The sequence below is a fragment of the Dioscorea cayenensis genome, chromosome 17 (genome assembly GCF_009730915.1).
Source record: "Dioscorea cayenensis subsp. rotundata cultivar TDr96_F1 chromosome 17, TDr96_F1_v2_PseudoChromosome.rev07_lg8_w22 25.fasta, whole genome shotgun sequence".
Classification (NCBI taxonomy): Eukaryota; Viridiplantae; Streptophyta; class Magnoliopsida; order Dioscoreales; family Dioscoreaceae; genus Dioscorea; species Dioscorea cayenensis.
The window spans coordinates 2,592,678-2,615,168 of NC_052487.1; the positions used below are offsets into that span (position 1 = coordinate 2,592,678).

Consider the following 22,491-nt stretch of genomic DNA (forward strand, 5'->3'; position numbering starts at 1 on the left):
TCACAAGCAGGTAGCGTTTTCTTCCATAACTTACTGTGTTCAGCATAGCACAGACTGCTACCATCACTGACTAATTAAGCGGGCATTAGCTCATAGTTAACGGTTAGGCAAAAGAATTCAAAAAGCAGACCCACTCCTCTAACTATTGGCTGATAATGTCTCAGAAACTTCTTGCACTTCTTCATTTATTCCTTTTCCCTCATTGATTGTTAACTCAACTCAACTCAACAAAACCTTTATAAACAGGACCAAATGGCCATCCTTTAAAAAATTTCAATTCATAAAAATCACTAATTCACGAAACAAATACAACTAAAACAAAACCTAATTTGTTCCACTTGACAGAAGTTGGGATTTACCCATTCTTTCCAACTTCCTTCATTGCATTATCAATCTAAGAGCATTCCTACTGCACCTAGATGTATTAAAAAGTTAGTTCTTGATCATCATAAATACTTTTATTCTAAGCACTGTAAACAACATGAACAAAAAACATTTAATAAATAAGATGCACGATCTAAAAGAAATGTCATAGTCATTTCAGAAAGCGCGCATAGCATTGTCGGTATCACACCATCCATATAACATAAACGAAACGAAATAAGTCTTAGTTCATTATTTAACGACCGGGACAAGAACAACATTGGGGGTCCACATCAGTTGCAGCTTCTTCAGAAGGATGCAGATGTAGTCCCTCACAGGCAAAAGACTTCACTTCTTATCTCCTCTGCTTATTCATGCAACATCAAGTGAAAAAAGAAGATTTCTTATAAACACAAACCACAACAACAATATATTGCAGATAAAAAATAAACATCAACAGACAGCAATATCACCTAGTGCTGTTGGGTGGTGTCTGGCTAGGTGGTGGAGTTTCTTCATCCTCAGACGGTGAAGATGGCTCTCCTAGATGATTCCCACCCTGAATATTCATTAACAAAATTTCTTAGCTATACTCTTATTCTAATAACAGAAAAGATAAAGATAAACACTGGGAAAATCTTTCAAGCTTATATAAGCTTTCAACCACATCAAAGGCAAGTTGTGATTGGGGTGCAGTTGATGGCTGAACCTGAGGTGGAAAACTCAGCGAGCAAGCTGGGCTTGGTGGTGGGCTCAAATGTGGCTGCAGCAGTTCCCGAGAATAAGTAGCTTTAGCTTGATCATCAAAAATATCATCCACGTCATCATCCATAGAAGCATCCGCAGCAACAATTCTGCCTGTCAGGAAACAAAATAAAACAAAGCATTAGTTGCATGTAGATCCATACTTCAGTTGAGAAATGTCTCAAAAAATTTTCTGAGGCGAGACTTTTCCATCAATCATGCAACTTGTAATAAATTATGTGGCAAAATTTGGACACAATAATGGAAGAAAGACAACTAACAGGTATGTGTTCACAATGGACACCAGTCAGGCCATTTTTTTTTTGTCAAAGTAAATAAATGAAATATAAAAAACCTCAGTTACCGAAATCAAGAAACCACATACAAATCATCAAACTCAATTCGTCAACAAATCAAATGACAAAATGAAAACAAAACCCTAATCCAAAAATTAATTCACATTAAGATCATTAAAGTCGTCAGATCAAGAAGCCAAATGACAACAAAAAAAAACCCTAACGACAAAAAATAATAATAATACCCTAAAGAGAGATCACATCAAATCAAGATTGGCGCGGAGCATCTCCCTGCCAGCCTGCATGTTCTCGTCAACGATAGCCTGCAAAACCGATCCCAAAATCATCAGAAATCTTAACAAAGAGAGCATAAAAAAAGAAAAGAAATGGAAGAAATGAAAACCTTGAGACTGTGCATCATCTCCATGAGCTGGCCTAGGGATGGAAATCAAGCAGGAAGCCATTGCCGGAGGCCGGAGAAACGCTAGGCCGGCGCCTTCTCGTTTCTCTTTGAAGCGTCTTCTCTACCGGCCTTCAACGGCGAGTTGAACTACTAATTATATATCTCTGCCGGAAAACTGTTAACGGATCGGGTCCACTTCGGAGCTTCGCTAAATAGACCCGAATCCGAAATGTCAACTTTTTTGCATTCTGCCCCCTCTCGGTCCTTGGTTGAAATGTAGAATTACATATTACTAGCTTTTTTCTATTTTAAGGTTTTCTTTTTAAGATAATTTCATGATTGGCAGTACATTTTATTCAATTGAAATGTCAAAATATTCACATTGTTAAAATTGAAACAATGTTCTTTTAAAAAATTAATATGCCAAAGGCATTTAAAGCAACACACATTTTAATCAATTATGTCAAAAGGACTACTGAAACACATTGCCTACATCGAATACATGGATCAAAACTAGTTTTATTCTAAATTTATATAGTTATTGCATTGTCAATTAGTACAATAAGTTTAAGTTGATTAACAAAATAATAAATTTATTTCAAAGACTACAAACAAAATAAAATCTAAATATGAAGATGTTCTTATAATTCCTGATGTATTATAAAGCTAACAAAATATATACGATAAAGAAGATTTCAAATTTTTCGGTGTTGAGATTAAAAGCTTTTTCTTCAAAAAAATCTATTTTGCTTTTCAAAATTTATAATTCTATTTTAGAGCAAGTAAAACTTGAAATATACATTTTTATACTTTAAAAAAAGTTCACCAAGGCAAAGCAATAAAAAATGCTCTTCCAATGCATAACTGAAGGAAAATAATTATTATTATAATAAATAAATTAATTAATTAATTAATTTAAAAAATTATTTTTGACAAATGTTTTACCTGTAATAATCAATTAGAAAAGTAATAATTATTTTGATACTCTATGAAAACACCAAAGAAAATATGTACTTAGCTCCACACCAAATGATATAAGCAGAGAAAAAACATAGCAGAATATAAGGGTAAAAATGCTTCTCCATGCTCAAGTTTATCCAATTTTATCCGGTTGCAATTACAATTTACACACACAGAGAGACACAGACACAGACATCAGACCTTCAAGACTTCAACAACAATTTATCGTCACAAAACAGAAGATATATCTCTTACATGAATTGAAAATAGTTAAGCAGGTAAAAAGGGGGAAAAATTACAATCACTTGGAACAAATCTTCTGCAACAATAGAAACATTTCTACTTTGCCAATCTTTCTCAGATCACAAGCCTATAGATTCAAGAAAAGAATAAATACACATTCATTTTCAACTAATTTATAATAGCTAATTTAATATGAGTTCCAATATGATGCTTTGCCAGATGTTCTAAATTCTCATGACTTCCCGGCCAAGCTTGGTTCATGAAGAGTGACTTGCCGCAGCATGTACAAAAACCTGGATATTTTCAGTGTTCTCCACAATACAGAGAGATATCAACAAAATTTCAAAATGTCCAGTGTCTAAGAAAGTTGCCTGTCCTGCATTATTCGAAGATTCATTGTACTTAAATCAATTCAAGGTATACAGTTCAACTTACCTGAACAGATTTTGTTCAATCTGCAGTGTCCATGCATCTCTCAGTTTGTTACTCTTTGCAGAGCAATTCACTTGTCTGTAGGTTGATTTTCGAAATAGTGGCTCTTATTCGAGGGCGAACAGCAGGATCAGCATTTTTTTATCAGAAGAACTTTGGCTAGTTTAAACATCAAGCCACAGCATCCGGCACTGTTAGACCAGAACATTTCAACAAAATGGCTTGATTCAGATAACATTCTATCAACCTCATCAGAAGATTTGCATTGATAAGAAGACGAAGCTCAACTGCAACGACGACAGAAACCTAGAGTACAAATCAAGATTTTAGTTCAATACCTTACTGATTTCTAACGGCTAGCCAAAGGAGATTTCACTCTTTTTCAGGTGCTATATGCAAAAGTACAAGAAATGCATCAGTAAACGAAATTAGTTAGCTCAATGAACCTCTGATGCATGGCACTGATCATCCGTCAAGAAAGCATTGGCGGCAGCCCTGGCATGAGTTAGAAAGAACTGCTTTTTCCTGGAGCCTAGGTGCCCATGGTGCTCCTCTATGTTGCAAAGGATTCCCAAAGTTGAACTCCAAAATTAGACGTAAGAAGTTAAACTTGCCTGCATGATATAGACATGTAGAAGTAAGGAGTTCATTCAAATCCATGGTTATTTGCCACAAAGATAAGAAGCAACCACTACAGACAAAATACAAGTCAGTTCAAGTTCATCAGCCAAACAAATTTGTTCTCTTACGTAATAAAACAAATCAGTGCAAGTTCAAGAATGGAAATTAAAATTAAGGGCCACTATGAACGTTGTTAAATGCCAAGAAAACAAGTGAATCCGCGAATTAAACTTGGGCCATAACATATTTCGTAAGAGACAGATAAATATAAACAAGAAAACTAAAAAAAGGAGAACTACATCATACGAAAATCTGGAAGTTTAACCAGTTTCTTAGTCAAGAGAACTTCCCATTCTAGAATGTTCAACAAGAAAAAAAATGCATAAACATGCATGCATTTACAAATCTATAGGTTGGCTCACTAGATTTCACAAGTGTAATTTTAAAGTAGTGATTCAAATAACTGTTTTTTTTTTTTCAACTAAAACATACTATTAAAAAAACCAAAACTTTTCGGTATTTCAAATTGTTTGTTGAAATCAACAAAGGGAAAATATTTGCCATGATTTCACACCTCTACAATCATAAGTAGATGAGATAGGTACTGTGTATAAAGAGGCCAGCGGCTAATTGTGCACTAAGCGCAATGAACAATATTCAAAAAATCATGAACAACATAAATAAATAACCTAAGAAAGCTTAAAAATACTTGCAAAAGTTTAAAAGATTCATGACAAAAATAAGAAAAGGGTAAAAATAATTGATAATTTAAAAATACAAAAAGAAAAATGAAGAAATAACCAAAATAGAAAAGAGTAATGACCAACCCTCCTAAATAACTTAAAAAGATCAATCAAGAAGTTATCATGGAAGATCATATGATAAATACAACACTAATCAAGATAATAACTTACCAAAAATAGGGAAAAAAAAACAAACAGACAAACAAAACAGTTCGGAACTGTGAAAAACCATCAGTAATGTGAATAAGACAAAAACTCTTGGAATCAACTTATCAAAGAAAAAATATAATATTTTTTAATTAAACAACTAAATGCACTTTTTAGACCCTTTTAACAAATTATCATAATTGAGAAAGCTATCAAAGACAATAAAAAGCAATAAGAAAATCTACATGTACTATAATCATTAGAAGAAAGGAAAATTATATCGCAACATGGTAATAGATGGTACCACATGAATAGCAGATACCTTGAATGGTGCACATTAACCATGTACTTAGGTATTAATTAAACCAGGCGTCACAACTAGATGGGTTGATTTCCAAGATTTATGGTTTTCAATGCTTAGCACAGAATACTTCAATTATTAATTAATTAAGAGGGTGCTTGCCCTTGGTGAATGCTTAACTAAAAAAATTCTCAATAAGCAGATCCACTCCTCTAACTTTTGCCTAATAATTTGTGAGAAACTTCTTCCACATTTCCGTTAACTCCCTTCAAAAAAAAAAATATCTTAACTTGGGGAATGAGCATTCTTTTAAAAAAAAAATCATTTTATATATATCGGCAATATCGCTCACCATAAAATAATACAAGTAACAAAATCTAACTATAGGCCATTTCAAAGAAGTGGTGCCTTAACCTTAATTACCACTTCCCTCACTACATCACAGACAAATAAACGAGACCAAAGACCATTTCTATAGGACCAAGACTATCAGCAAGGTAGTGGTCAATCAGCAAAAATAATTCTATTTTTAAGTTATGTAAACAACATAAATAAAAAAAGAATTCAACAAATAAGACGAAAGCTAAAAGAAAATTCAGCCATTTGTAGTTAACATTGGTTATTGGTTCAACGTTATTAGTTTTTATAAGAAGCTTCTTCTACTACTCGAGTGGTCTCATTTGTGGTTCACTGACTTCAAACAAAACCTACATAAACTTGGGGAAATGACAATTTTTAAAAAAATTTAAATTCACAAAATCACAAAAACCAAGAAATAACAGTAAGTCTAACTTGCCTCCACTTTTTATAATTGTTTTGCCCTACTTTCACACTCACTTCACCACATTATAAATAAACAAGAACCAAGAGAATTCCATTACAAGTTAGTGCTTGATCAACATAATTGCTTTGAATCTAAGCTCTGAAATAAAAATGAATGAAAACAAAAATTGAACAAATAAGATGAACAACCAAAAAGACAATCCATAGTCATTTTCGAAAGCAAAAATAGCATAAATTGGTATCACCATATACAAATATCATACGAGGTGCCTTAGTTGCAATTTTGTTCCATTTCAATCAAGGCAATTTATTTCACTGGAATGATCAACCAGAAAATGGGCAAAGATGTTACTAGCATTGGAAATTATTCAAATTACATAATCAAGTCTGTAGTTTTCCTGAAATATTGCAATTAAACAAAATGATTGGAATCATCACTATTTGACATGTCTCTACAATCATATGAGATGGTAATCTTGAATTGATATAACAATCAAGACATATCCAAAACTGGAACCATATAGAAAACCTGCCCAACCCAAATGGAGACCATATGGAAAACCTACCGCCAACACCAGAAGAAAAACCTAAGTAAATCTGCCCAATCACAAATGAGGATAAACATATGGGAAACCAATGGAGCGAGATGTACCAATAAGATTCACAAAAAGCAGCAAACAACAAACCTATACATTATTTAGGAAAGCCGATATAAAAATTTTAAAAATAAATAAAGATAAGAAAAGGATAGAATCATTTAAAGAAAAAGAAAGAAAGAAAAGAAAATTAAAAAGAAACAAGAAAAACAATAAATCCTATCTTGAGACTCCCTAATTTATCATTTAAAAAAATCGATCAAACTCAATAAGAAGATTTGGGAAGAATGAATTATAACTGAATTTTAAAAATTAAAAAAATAAAGATGAAAAAGTTAGAAACAACTGTACAGAACTGAGAAAGCTATATAGAATTGTGAAACCTATAATACACCACTGAGCAAGCTATATAGAATTGTAAAAAAAAAAGAAATTAAAACACACACACAATAGTACGCGCACACACAAAATTACGTCCAGATACTAGTGAATAGGATATAACTTGGTTGGGGTCCACATTAACCTTGTAATAAACCATTAGCCATGCCCTTCAGCATTCACAAAGACTTCACCAGCAGGTAGCATTTTTTCCCAAAATTTATGGGTGTTCAATGCTTAGCACAGACAAAAACCAATGATTAATTAATTAAGAGGGAATTTGCTAATACTGCACGGTCAACTAACTTAAGGCATTCAATGAGCAAAACCACTCGTTAACTTTCCGCTACTGGCAAGTGACAAGCTCCATCCACTTCTTCATCTCCCTCCTTAACAAAACTGCTCTAAGCAAGAGAAAAATGGCCATCCTCTAGAAAAATCAATTTGCAAATATCACTAATCCCTAAACAAACAAAGGTAACAACACTAAGCCTCGCTTGCTTCCACTTTACAGGAGTTGGGATTTACCCAAGCTTTCCCATTTCCTTCCTACATTACAAATAAACAAGACCTAAAGAGCATTCCTATCGCAACAAGATGTGATAAGTTAGTGCCCAATCAGCATAAATATTTCTAATCTAAGCTCTGCAGACAACATGAATAAAAAACACTGAACAAACAAAATGAACAGTCTAAACGAAAATTCATAGTCATATCAAAAAGCAAAGATAGCATTACTGGCAACACAACATACACATATCATAAACATAAAGAAAATAGTCTAGTTAATGGTTTTATCAACTGAGATTATAACAATATTGGGGATCCACATGAAGGGCAGCTTGTTCAAAAGGATGCAGATATACTCCCTCACAGCGAAAGCCTTCATTTCTTTTCGCCTCTGTTTATTGATGCAATATCAAATGAGAAAAGAAAATTCTTATAAACACAATGCACAGCCCTATATTGCAAATAGAAAACATCAACAAAAAGAAATATCACCGAGCGCTCTTGGGTGGTGTCTGACTAGGTGGTGGAGGTTGTTCTTCTGATGACTCTCCTAGATCATTCCCAGCCTGAATATCAATTAACAAAATTTCTTAGTCAATCTCTTCTTCTAATACATGAAAAGAATGACACGCAAAACCAGGAAATCATTTCAAACTTATACAAGCTTAACCCACATCAAAGACAGGTTCTGATGCAGGTGCACTTAATGGCTGAATCAGAGGTGGAGCCACGACAGTTGCGCTTGCTGGTGGGCTCAAAGGTGGCTGCGGCAGTTGCGGAGAATAAGCAGCTACAGCTTGATCATTAGTTTCCACAGGCAGGTACGGGGGCAGCCCCACACAGATCAGCATCAACATTGCCTGTGATAAAACAAAGGCATAACATGAGTTGCTTATGAATCCATGCTTCAGATGAGAAATTCCTCCTCTTTTCCTCACTACCATATGTGAGCCATATGACTTCTAAATCATGCAACTTGCCGTGAATTTCATGACAAAACACAACAAAAAAGAAATTGAAGAAAAATACCTTAATGGCCTATGTTCAGAATAAATCCAAGCAGCTTTTTTTTTTTTCCCTTTTTTGCAAAAGTAAATATAAAATAAACACCAGTTCTATTCTAACAGAATGAAATGGGAACATTAAGCAAATGGTATTTTGAATGCACTACTCTATAACAGCATTACATAAACAGAAACTTGTGCAGGGCAATTATATACACACACAGGCAAAGATGGTGGAAACCCACAACAAGAAAATAAGATTCAGTACTTCAAAATTATCAACAATTTGCATAATGCTTAGGTCATCAAGTTATCAACATCAACTTCTGGAATCTTCATGCATAAATAGAACAGATCGGGGCTAAAATAGTCATACACAGTAAAATATCGAATAAGCTACCCAAGATTGATGCAAAAAATCAAACAGTATATCCATAGAAAGGGTTTCTACATCATAGTTACCAAAAACACGATACGATCCAAGTAGCGAGGCACACAGGGATACAAGAAACTTGTATTGTATCGATACAAGAAACTTGTACTGTATCGATACAAGAAACTTGTACTGTATCGATACAATTGGTTATATAAAATACATACAAAATTATAAAACTTTAATATTAATTCAAAAGGAAAAGATGTTCTTAGATTACTAAATAGATCCTAAAGTGCATAAGCATAACTTTTAATATGAAAAGACTATTATAATTAAAGTTATAAAAATAATTAAGCAAACTTTAAAGAACTAATTTTATTGCAATTTTGAAGTAAATATAGATTATAATTTTATGTAATAAAATTTTATATTAGATAATAATTTAAAAACTTATACTAGATTTAAAAATAAATAGCAATTTTATCTATAACAACTTTTAAAACCTAATAAATTGTAGCGTTATCTATAACTATTTAAAAAAACAACTTAGATAGATTTTTATAAAATGTATCGTTAATTAATTTTGATAAGGCCCCTTTCATCGTTTCAGATCGCGTACCCAATCAATCCAGAAAGAAAACAAACTCTGATTGAGTACAAGCGATCTAGATTGAAGATCTGTGGCGGCCTTAGCAAATCTGGTAATGATGTTCTACATCAATAACACCACCAAATCGACCTCCAAAATCACTCCATCAAAAAATTGATTTCTTTGTTCACATGGGATAACAAAAGGAAAGATCACAAATTAAAGAAATTTTCTTTCAAAACTAAAAATTTCCCCCAAAAAGCAATCAAAAAACCAAACAACATAAGATAACCGAAACCCTAATCAAACTAGAAACTCAAGAGGGAAAATTGTATACCCGAGGGAAAGACCTGGCCAACTCAGGGAACGCCCTGAAGATCTCCATTGCTTCTTGCGGGTTTCGATCAATTAGCACCTGCAACATCATAAAAAAAAAAAAAATCAAAACTCTTCTAGAGAATCAACAAAGAAGTAGAAGGCAGTGAGGGGAATTGATCAATACCTTCAGCTGGCTTGTCACCCAGAGAAGTTCCATGTACATTTCACGAACGTTGTCGCCAGGGGGCGGCTGCGATGCCATGCTTTCTGCTCTAGTTTCTCTTGGAAATTTCTCTTTGGACATTGGGGGCCGAGCACTGGTATAAATATCTACGGGAAAACCAAGGTGGCTCGGTTCCAATTCGGAGCTTCGCTAATACTCCAACAATCATATCTAAATCCGAATCTGAAACCAAAATCTTTTAACTAGAATTATATATGTAAACAAAATTGAGATATATATATATATATATATAGACTCAAAACTCATAAGTAAAATTAAATGTAAGGCATAATTTATAATCAATGTAGAATAAATGAAATACCTTTTTCTCTTATATATATATATATATATTTCTAGATACTTAACATTATTCATACATACCTTTGCACGTGTTTGTAGAATAAAAAAACCAACTTATATTCACTCTCTTGGCTTGTTATTTCTCTGTTGTTTTCTGCCCACAGAAACACATAATTTCAAACATGGCAACAAAATCCATCAGTTTCTCAGGAAGTTGCATCATCTCCAAGAATCAGACTACACAGGTTATCAAGTTCAACTTACCAAACGATATTTTATATTCTTTGCTTAATGGTGACATATCTGGGGTCCAAGCTCAATATCCACCGCAATTCCAGCGCCTTTCTTGGCATGTGTACATGCATCTATAAGCTCTTTACTCTTTGCAGAGGAATCCATTTGTCAGGCAATTTCAATTTGGGGAGATAGCTGTGTTCTTATTCAACAGCAAAACACACAGATGATTACAAGAATCGAAACAGCAACTTCGTCAGCATCTCTACAAGGAGAATGAGAATTGTAAATCAAAATGCGACATCTACCATTGTGGGAACACTTCATTTCAGATGAAACATTTTATCAACCTTATCAACAGAAGATCTGCATTGATAGGAACAAAAAAAAAGGCTCAACTACAACAACCACAAAAGCCAGGTTTACAAAGCAGGGCTTGGTGTAATATGTCAATGGATTTCTCACCATCAGCATAAAATGGCTGTTCTACCTAACTCCTTTGTTTAGTTGGCAGGAGATTGATCTACTCGGTGGTGAGGCTTACAACTTGCTGAAGGAGATACCCCTCTATCAGTTATTATCTGCAGTTAAGTACAAGAGAAGACATCAGTGAAATAAATCATTTGGTTCAGTGAACCTCAGATGCCTGGCACAGAGGCCATCTTGCCAAAAGGCAGTGGTGGTGGCCATGGCCATCAAGCCAATAGGTAGCATTCTTTCCCATGTAGCATTTTTCCCAATGCTTTATGGTGCTCAATGCACACCAGAGGCTCATACTATCATTAATTAATTAATTAATTAAGAGCATTGTATCCTTGCCCAGGGGTTAAGTAACTGAAAGAGTTCAAGTGGATCGAATCCATCAACTGGGGATAGCATTGGCTACTGGAGTGTGAGAAACATTTCTCACTTCTTCAATTCACTCATGTTCAGCTTCCTCGAATTCAAAACATATCCTATCAAAACTAAAGGAGATGACTATTTTTTTAAAAAATTAAATTCATAATATCACCAAGCACAAGAAAGTAGCGCAAAACCTAATTTGCATCTAATTTATACAAGTGGTGCTTTGGCCCTGTTTTCCCACTTCCTTCACCGCATTATAAATAAACAAACCTAAAAGCATTCTAAGATGCCAAGAAGTATTAACAAATTAGTGCTTGATCAGCAAAATTACTTCCAATATATGTTTTTACGTATGAATAAAAAATATTGAACAATATAATATCGACAATTTGAGGGAAAATTCATGGTCATTTCATAAAGCAAAGATGGCATAATGCTCAATCAGAAAATCGGCAAAGATGTCAATTGATTGGAAATAATTTTTTTTACATCATATCCACATGATCTAGCTCCTGGGTTTTTCAAACATTGTAATCCAATATAAAATTTGTAGTTCAAACAATTACTACTTGACCCGGTTATGTCATCAAAAATTGACATATTTTAAATGTTTGTTAACACCGGGAAAAGCAAGGGAAAACAATGTCATCTCCTAAGATGGCTATTGTGAATACAGATGGCAAGGAAGTGATTCGACCAATCTCAAACAAAAAACTATGAGCAAATAAGGTTCAAAGGAAAAGTAACATCACATAATAAATAAATGAATTATTCAGTAAAACTAAAAAGAAAAATAAAATAGAAAATAGAAAACGTAAAAACTTAAAGATCAATGAAGATAAGAAAATGACAATATAATTTATAATCTAATACAGAGGAAAACATCCACTCCCCCACTCAAGCTATACAATAAACTATTGAAAAATCTTAATCAAGATTTTATCTAGGAAAATCGATAAGAAGAATAAAACATCATTTAAAAAAACAATAAGTAATTTGAGAATCATTGTGCACCACCATTTGTGGGGTGAATAAGATAAAGACTTGCATAATCTAGTCATCAAACAGGAAAGGATATGATTAGGCAGGCCTAAACAAATTACCAACATTGAAAAGACTTTAAATTAAAAACAAAAAGAATTGTAAAATCCATATGTCTACAGAGAATCATAAGAAAAGAACCATAAAAAAGTATTCTGAACAGGGCATATTACTTCAACCGCGGCACATTAACCCCGCACTAAACCATTTACCTTGTTCTTGAGCATTAATCCACACTTCACAAGCAGGTAGCATTTTTTCCATAATTTACAGTGTTCAGCATAGCACAGACAGCTACCATCACTAACTAATTAAGCTGCCATTAGCTCATAGTTAATGGTTAGGCAAAAGAATTCAAAAAGCAGACCCACTCCTCTAACTATTGGCTGATAATGTCTCAGAAACTTCTTCCACTTCTTCATTTTCTCCTATTCCCTCATTGATTGTAACTCAACTCAACAAAACCTTTATAAACAGGACCAAATGGCCATCCTTTAAAAAATTTCAATTCATAAAAATCACTAATTCACGAAACAAATACAACAACTAACACTAAACCTAATTTGTTCCACTTGACAGAAGTTGGGATTTACCCATTCTTTCCTACTTCCTTCACCGCATTATCAATCTAAGAGCATTCCTACTGCACCTAGATGTATTAAAAAGTTAGTTCTTGATCAGCATAAATACTAGTTAGTTTTTTATCAGCATAAATACTTCTATTCTAAGCACTGTAAACAACATGAACAAAAAACTTTTAATATATAAGATGCACGATCTAAAAGAAATGTCAGTCATTTCAGAAAGCGCACATAGCATAGTCAGTATCACACCATACATATAACATAAACAATATGAAATAGGCCTTAGTTCATTATTTAACGACCAAGACAAGAACAACATTGGGGGTCCACATCAGTTGCAACTTCTTCAAAAGGATGCAGATGGAGTCCCTCACAAGCAAAAGACTTCACTTCTTATCACCTCTGCTTTTTCATGCAACATCAAGTGAAAAAAGAAGATTTCTTATAAACACAAACCACAACAATATATTGCAGATAAAAAATAAACATCAACAGACAGCAATATCACCTAGTGTTGTTGGGTCGTGTCTGGCTAGGCGGTCAAGTTTCTTCTTCCTCAGTGGGTGAAGATGGCTCTCCTAGATGATTCCCACCATGAATATTCATTAACAAAATTTCTTAGCTGTACTCTTACTCTAATAACAGAAAAGATAAACATAAAGACTGGGAAAAACTTTCAAGCTTATATAAGCTCAACCCACATCAAATGTGGATTGTGCTTGGGGTGCACTAGATGGGTGAACCTGAGGTGGAAAATGCAGCAAGGAAGCTGGGCTTGGTGGTGGGCTCAAATATGGTTGCGGAGGTTCCAGAGAATAAGTAGCTCCAGCTTAATCATCAAAAATATCACCCTTGTCATCATCCATAGAAGCATCAGTTTCCAGAGACAAGTATGGGGGAAGCCCCACCATCAGCAGCAACAATTCTGCCTGTCAGGAAACAAAATAACACAAAGCATTAGTTGCATGTAGATCAATACTTCAGTTGAGAAATGTCTCAAAGTTTTTCTGAGGCGAGACTTTTCCATCAATCATGCAACTTGTCATAAATTTTGTAGCAAAATTAGGAAACAATAATGGAAGAAAGGCAACTTACAGGTATGTGTTCACAATGGACACCAATCGGCCATTTTTTTGCCAAGCAAAATAATATATATATATATATATATATATATGCATGCCAAATGTCATTCTACAAGAATATAATGGGAACATTAAGTAAAATTTATTTTTTATTCAGTACTGTATAACAGCATAACACACTGAATAGATAAGTGAGTAAAAGATAATTAGCAATCACACACAAGCAGAAAAAGATGGGGGAAAACCAGAACAAGAAAATAAGATTCAGAACTTCAAAATTATCAACAATTTGCACAACACTCTTATGGTGTCAGGCTATCAACACCGAGTTCTGCAATAGCAATGCTCATATGACACAGATTGGCACTATACATCTCAGTCATACACTAAATTTCTAACAAGATGCCATGGATTATTGCAACAGTCAGACAATAAATCCATAGAAAGGGGTTCTAAATCAATACTAGATCAGCCTCCATAACTACTACTCCTTCAAATAATTGGATTTCATTGTCCATAGGAACAACCACAAATAAAAGAACTCATCTTTAAAGGCTTAAAATTTCCTAACAAACAATGCAAGAAACCAAATACGTAACCAAAACCCTAATCAAATGAAAAACACGAGAGAAAAAATGAATACCCACAAGAAAATCCTGAGAGCGTTTGCCGTGAAGATATCTGCAGTTTCCCACGGGTACTGATCCATCAGCGCCTTCAACACCAATTGTGAACCATTGCCAATCCTCAAGAAACTCACATAGAAAACAGCCACGAAAGTAGCTCAATACCTTCACCTAGCTCATGATCATGAGCATTTGCATGAACAATTCGACCACAATGTTGCTGTTGTTGCCTGAGGGGAGGCATGATCGCCGCTCCTCGTTTCGAAATGTCTTCTCTTCAGACATTGGAAAAGAGCACTTGGAGCTTCGCTAATGAACCAACAAAAAGATCCGAATCCAAAATGAATATTTTTTAAAATAGAATTTATATATTTAAAAAAAAATTAAGATTCTTATGTGATTGTAATTTGTAATAATAAAATATTCAAACTAAATACATAGTATTATTTTGTAATGAAGGTAGAATAAACAAAATGTCTATTTTATTTACCTATCTCATAATAATATACACACAAATGTATTTATAAGCATGGCTCTACGTAGGTTTATTAGTATTTAAAATGAATAAATAAATGAAAACCATATCAATTTCACTCTCTTGACTTGCTTTGCATATCTTGTTTCTGCCCATGAAGTCACAATTTAAAATAGGAAAATTTTCATTAAAAAAAAATTGTCTTTTTCCAATTTTGCAGAAAAGGTACATATTTGTTGTTTTAAACTATGTGGTTTCTCCAACTTGTAAAGAAAAGGAAAAACCATTAATAAGTCTAACAGTGTTAACTCACAGAGCAAAATGGTCATTTTCTTTAAAAACCGTCTCATTTGGTATAAAAAATATTTTCTTTACACATATTAATCTTTTCCAAAATTCAAATAAACAAAAAAAAAACTTAAATTTAAAAAACCAAATAAAATCATATTAAAAATTATGTTTTTTATACCACGTGGGGTTTTTTATAATAAATTGACCATTTTACCCATGTGAGTTAGCACTATTAAAGACTTATTAACGGTTTTTGCAAACCGGAGAAACCACATAGTTTAAAAAAACAAACAAACCTTTGTCACTTTTTGGCAAAACGGGGAAATCATAAGGTTTTTTTTTTTAATTTTATTTTTCCCTTTAAAATACACCAGTGTAAATTAGTGTACACAAGGTAAAGAAATTCAACTTGTCCAACAAGATTTTATGCTTTGCTTAGTGGCAATATATCTGGGTCAGGCTTCATTTGGAGATGGTTGTCTTCTCATTCAATAGCTAAACTCGAGCCTTCTCACAAGCTTCGAGGACCACCTCACGAGCTTCATCACGTTCCACTTCACGAGTTGTGGCTTCAACTAGTGTCTTAAACCCTAGACCAATAATTTCCACAAAATTTTGAAAATTTTGAGATATTCTATCCACTGATGGATCCGCGGGAGCTTTTCTTTTTTGATGTCCTCTTGAGGTGCTTGTCTATGATCCTATAGACGATGGGGCCGGATTAGGTTCCTCTATAGCCATGTAAAACTCATCACTCGCCATTTGAAAGAAGCATGTGTCGTCATCCAAAGTGATGTTCTCATGTGAAATAAGTTAATAATATAGTATCATATGCATAGTTCATTTTATAATCACCAAATAAAATTATGTGTACCTTAACATACTCATCATATGCACTTTTTTCACATTCGATAGTGCATCTCTCATAGTTCCAGTCGAAGCCACTTATCTATAGAATATCTGCAATTTAAATAGTCTTGCTTCTAAATAATTTTACCCAACTCAATGTTGGGAAATGCTTTCAAGGTACTCGTTGGAATATTTTCTTTCACCATTCTTTCCAATTGGTTAAGATAACCATTTCTAAACTCATTCTTCACCCGCCATAATGGATTTGCAGATAACTCAACTAACGCATCAATAAGGGCTTTGTCTTCTTCCACGGTCCAATAATGCTTGTTTTGTCCCTGGCCCCTTGGTTGTGAATCTGACTCCATACTACATAAAGAAAGAAATGAAATGTTCAACTTTAAACCATAACCAATAAAGAATTATTCACCATTCCTTTTAATCACATCCCAAAATAGAACATGCACAATCAATATATAGAGATAGGATTGGTGAGAGAACTAGGGACAACCTTTTTGGAGTGATATAAAAGCATCTTGATCTTCATAATTGTTAATAGCTTAAAAAAAATTAAAATAAGAATCCTTTAGCTTGATAGCAAATAATTATTTATATATATAAATAATAATGGATTGTATAACTCCATTTTCCCACTTCATTGACAATGAAAAGATCTATACTTTGTTTAACCTAATAGCAGATAATTATTTAGGACTTGCATGAGCTTCTTACAGAAGTAATATCCAATGTGTACATGACAAATTTCAAAAAATTACTAACTTGTAACTATGGCAACGCTAGTGACTCAAACGGGGCTACATCTACTTTGTATTTCCCTACACTAGCTTGACCATCTGAGAGCTTCCTGGCTACAATTAATGAATCCAACAACATTAAAATGGTTTAAAAAAAAATTATAACTCACAACATTGCTTGGCAATGCTAGAATGGCAAGTGAAAAGAAGCTCCCCTGACATTGGATTTGCAATCATATTGCGTTTATTAAGAAATCCCTTGTCACTACTGAACTTAAAATGCTTTGTTGTTGTCTTAAAATACTCTATTATTAGAAACTTTAACCAATAAAATCTCAAAGCAAACTTATTAAATAAAGTCATATATACTAAACATAAACATCATCATATTTCTAAAAAAGAAAATCATGAACAAAATTAGGAAAAGAAAATAATACAAAATTAAAGTCAATAGTGTCATCCACCTTTTCATGTTCACAAGGTAGTTCGCAAATCACATTTTCTCTCAAAAAAATATATATCAAAAGACTTCATTTGGTTAAAACAAGTCTTCTCATAGACCAAGTAAGAGAGTAATATCCAATGAACATTCATAATTAACAAACTCGAAACAAATTCAAGAAAAAAAATTGAGCAGGCACTCACCACAAATTGATTAAAGATATTTTCAAACAAAATTCTAAGAAAAAACTCAGAAAAATCATTATGGAGAAAGTACAAAGTGAAGAGACTTACCAAGTCTTCTCCAGACTTAAGTCAAGACTAACATTAAAATCCAATAAATTAAATTAAAAAAATTAACAAGCACTCACCACAAATCATTAAGTAAAATACACAAATTTTCCTTGATATCAAAATAGAAAGAACAAAAGTGATTGAATAAATGAGCAAGACTGTATCCTGAACATCATTTCAAGACCATCAATTTCAATCACAATGGACACCAAGTTCAGAAACTCCAAATCACAATAAAAATTGATTCACTGCTGCTTCAATGGTCACAAACCAAGAGAAAAAACCAAGAGAAACATAAGATGATGCCCTAAAAAGAAAGGAAAAAAATTTATTCGGAGAAAAAACCAACCAGATTTTCCCTAATTGGTCGTCATTAGTTTACTGCTGCTCAAATGATCCCCATTAATTCACTGTTGCTTGGTATTCTCTCAACAGCCGCTCGATCGTGATTTCTCTCCACATCCGTCTGAATGATCGAGAGAGAAAGGAGATAAATATTTATACAAGGGCAATGTGGTCATTTTACATGTCAGTAATCAAGAATCCCCCCCATTTTTCTGGTGATTGTGAATACCCCTTCATAACCCCTTCACTCCTTCCTCAATACTCTCCCACTCCCATTACTCCATATCCAAACAAATGCTTACCCAATGTAAAGAGTCATTCCCATTCCACTCCTCCAAACCAAACACCCCCTTAAAAATCAAACCGCAACATCAGAAGACCAATCAGAAAAGTATATTGAAAAGTTAACACTTATCAAACTTATCAGAAGATCTGCATTGATAATAAAAGCCCAACTACAACAACCAAAAGAACAAGATTTACAAATCAGGATATGGTTTACTATGTTACTAATTTCTCACCATTAACATTTCAATAAAAGTTGTTTACCTTGGCTTCCTAGTTCAGCTGGACAAGGATTGATCTGCTTTGGGGTGAGGAGATTCCTCTCTCCTTGCAACAAGTACCCAACTTGAATTCAAATGTCAGCACCCATATGCAAACTTCACTGAATAATGGAGACATGTTAAAAGTAAGGATTTCACTCAAATCTAGAACTTAGTTGAAAAACGCACAAAAACACCGTGTAGATAGATAAGTTACCATGTGAATTGGATATAATTTCATTGGGGGTACCTTATCCCTGTCTATAAACATTGACCTAATACTTGAGCATCAAAACGCATTTCACAATTAGGCAACATGAAAGAATTCATAGTCATTTCAGAAAATAAATATACCATAGCTGGTATCAAAGCATACATATATCATGAACAGAAAGAAAAAACTCAATTAATGATTTTAATAATTGAAGTAACAAAGATATTGGGGATACATGAGTTGCAGCTTGTTCAAAATGATGCAGATGTAGTCCACCACAGGAAAAGATTTCATGTCTTTTATCATATGTTTATTGATGCATTATCAAATGAAAAAAAAAAAATCTTATAAATACAAACCACAACAATATATTACAAATAGAAAGTCAACGTCAACTAATAGAAATATCATCAGATTCCACCATAAGATATGGGGGAAGCCCACACTACACAACATCAATTCTGCCTGTGATGAAGGAAATAAGAAATAACATGAGTTGCTTGTTAAATCATACTTCAAATGAGAAATTCCTCCTAATTTTTCTCACTGTTGTATGTAAGGCAAGACTTTCCAATCATGCTACCTGCCTTAAATTTCATGGCAAAATTAGGGGAAAAAAAAGACAATTTACTAGCCACTGTTCACAATGTATACTAGGCACTCATTATCTTGCCAAAGGAAATATAATATATAACCTAATGTTAAATGGGAACATTACAGTTCGGTTTTTTTTTTTAACTCGCTATAACATATACCAAATGTTAAGTGAGGGAGAGATCAGTGACAACCAAACACAAGCAAGGAAAGATGGTGAAGAACCCGACCAACAAATTACAATTCAGAATTTCACAATGATTAACAATTTGCAAAATGCTTATGTCATCGATTTATCAATATCAAGTTCTGACATCGTAATGCTTACATGACACAGATTGGCATTAACCAGCTCAATCGGGCATAAGATTCATTTTTAATCAATATTCCCCAATTAATGTAAAAATAATACAAAAAATCCATAAAAAAAAGGCAATCGATAACACCACAAAATCGGTCTCCAGAATTACTCCATCAAACTATTGTTTTTTTTTTTTGTGCTCATATGGGATAACAAAAAGAAAGATCACAAATTAAAGAACTCATCCTTCAAGGTTGAAAATTTCCCCAAAAAAGAAATCAAGAAACCAAATAATATCATATAGCCCAACCCTAGTCAACCTAGAAATAGGCGAGGAAAAAAAGAATGAATACAAGGTCCCTGACATCACATGGAATGCCTTGAAGACCTGCCCAGCAAAATCAATTGAAAAATAAAAAATCTTTCGGAAGAAAGCAATGGAAAAAGAGCAATAACAACAACATCGATACATTGACCTAGGTCATGATACAAAGTTGTCAAACTCAATGCATCAAGAAATTCAAATCATTTACCTAGATCATCATATCAAAATTACAAAACGAAAGCAATACCCTAACCATAAAAATAAATGAAAGATAAAAACCCTAGTCACTGAAATTAAGAAACCACATACAAATCATCAAACTCAATTCATCAACAAATCAAATAACAAAATGAAATCAAACCCTAGCCAAAAATAAATAAATAAATAAATAAGAGAATCACACATTAAGATCATTAAACAGGATGAAACAAGAAGCCAAATAACAACACAAAACAAAACCCTAACCAAAAGAAGCATCACCAACAACAAATAATACCTTGAAGAGAGATCTCGTCAATTCAAGATTGTCGAGGAGCATTTCCCTACCAAATAGCCTACACAATCGTTTTAAAATCATTGGAAATCTTAACAAAGAGAACATAAGATAAAAATAAATAGAAGAGATGAATACCTTGAGACTATGCAAGATCTCCATGAGCTGGTCCCTGGACGAAAGTCAAAACTGAAGCCATTGCAGGAGGGACGATGCCTTCGCATTCCTCTTCAAAGACGAGGGTTTCTTCTTATTCTTTGACATTTGGGGTCTGAATCTTAACACCACTATGCATGTTTACGTCAATACCAATACGGATTGGTTTCAAATTGAAGCTCATAATCCGAATCCGGATCCAATGAAATGACTCTTAACAATATCACCTCTCAAAAAGTTCAAATTCAAATTACTTGTTTTTTTCTGTTAGAATTTTTATAAGAGTAATGTTATTTAGACGAATAAATATTCTGACGTGGATGCCAAGTTGGCATCATGTCAGCATCCACATCATTCTTTTATTTCTCCTTTTTTGAAAAAAATTTATTTTTTATAATCCAAACCCTTAATATTTTATAATTTTTAATGTTTAGAGATTTATATTAAATTCTAACCCCAAGACATAAAAATTTTAAAACCAGATTTTATAAAATCTTATATCTAAAATAAAAAACCTTAAACCATAGGCCTTAAACGGCAAACCTATACGGGGGTTTGTGATTTATAATTTAGGATTTAAAGGGAAGGTTTTGAGGTTACAATTTACACTAAGGTTTAGATGATAAAGAAAATTTAAGTTTTTTTTATTAAAAAACTAGAGAGAAAGAATGATGTGAATGATGATATGGATGCCATCGAATTACTAATTCGGCCTAAATATTATTATTTTTTTAATTTTTATAATTGTATGAGTCCCAATGAGTTCACCATTTTTATCCTAATATATGCACTATATACTTTGTTATCATCTCCAATGTGAGACTATTTTTCGTTCCAACACCCTACTATAAGGCCCATGTGGTTCTGATACCATATTAGAATTTTTATAATTATATGATGGGCCCTGAGGATGTGGGCAGTGTTCATGTGCATCTTTAAACTTGGAATGGATTACTTGTCAAAAAAAGCCTCTAGATGCACATGACAATTATAATTCGATGTGGGATTACTTATAGTTCCAACAATTTCAAGGGTTTTTTTTTTTTTTAATTTTACATCCCTGAAAAATTAAATAATTTGATGCCATAGTATTTCTTTCTTGGAATAGAGTAGAAATAGAGTAAATCACTCGAAAACATATGTAATTTTATTTTTCGTCAATTTAAATATAGCATAACGGCTGCACCATTTAATTTAATTTAATTTTTTATTAACCGGTATTTTGTATTATAGTTAATTATATATGTATCACAAAGAGATTTTATTTTTTTTAAAAAAGTAAATAATTATATATATATATATATATAGCTTGAATATTTGTTCTGAAGATGATAAATAAAATGAAGGGTTGTGAGATATTTTTGGAAAATTTGAGGTATCAGATACAAGAATCCCTTGATTCAATAAACAGTATTTTAAATGACTATTTTGTGGACCGCCATAATATTATTTTGTATAATTCATAAGGGTTCAAATACATAAATTTTAAAACAGATTAATACTATGGAATGTTTGTTGTCATATTCATTTTTTTGGACATGAAAGAGGTATGAAAACCATCTATCACGTTTAAACCATGAAGACCTGGAGATGCAAACAGTAAAGAATCCAACCTCTACAAAGGAACTAAAAAAACCATAAAACCACAGTTCATCTCTGTGACAGTGAGC

The 22,491-nt window shown here is 33.1% G+C and overlaps 1 protein-coding gene and 2 long non-coding RNA genes across 7 annotated transcripts; all 3 read right to left on the reverse strand.

The window, feature by feature from the left end:
• Positions 1–484: 484 nt before the first annotated feature.
• On the reverse strand, positions 485–1,955 carry LOC120280636. Its single transcript, XR_005542377.1, has 5 exons — positions 1,807–1,955; positions 1,649–1,726; positions 1,073–1,221; positions 837–922; positions 485–727 (listed from the first exon to the last, which is right to left on the reverse strand). It is a non-coding gene; the product is annotated as an uncharacterized LOC120280636 (long non-coding RNA).
• A 1,088-nt stretch (positions 1,956–3,043) lies between these two features.
• On the reverse strand, positions 3,044–6,015 carry LOC120280637. The gene is made up of 2 exons (XR_005542378.1): positions 3,888–6,015; positions 3,044–3,747 (listed from the first exon to the last, which is right to left on the reverse strand). It is a non-coding gene; the product is annotated as an uncharacterized LOC120280637 (long non-coding RNA).
• An 831-nt stretch (positions 6,016–6,846) lies between these two features.
• On the reverse strand, positions 6,847–15,059 carry LOC120280631 (lysine-rich arabinogalactan protein 19-like). Of its 5 annotated transcripts, none has more exons than XR_005542375.1 (10): positions 14,909–15,059; positions 14,765–14,832; positions 13,779–13,964; positions 13,544–13,613; positions 11,030–11,145; positions 10,915–10,930; positions 10,595–10,829; positions 10,412–10,484; positions 9,992–10,213; positions 9,829–9,904 (listed from the first exon to the last, which is right to left on the reverse strand). XR_005542375.1 is itself a non-coding variant. In XM_039287511.1 (7 exons), the coding sequence occupies exons 3-7, from the start codon at positions 10,109–10,111 to the stop codon at positions 7,896–7,898; spliced, it is 474 nt and encodes a 157-aa protein (XP_039143445.1). In that variant the 5' UTR covers positions 10,112–10,213; positions 10,412–10,484; positions 10,595–10,865; the 3' UTR covers positions 6,847–7,895. The 5 variants fall into 5 exon arrangements, 1 of the variants encoding a protein (XP_039143445.1); XR_005542372.1 differs by having other exon boundaries at positions 11,030–13,437; XR_005542374.1 differs by having other exon boundaries at positions 10,595–10,766; positions 10,873–10,930; positions 11,030–13,437.
• Positions 15,060–22,491: the final 7,432 nt, after the last annotated feature.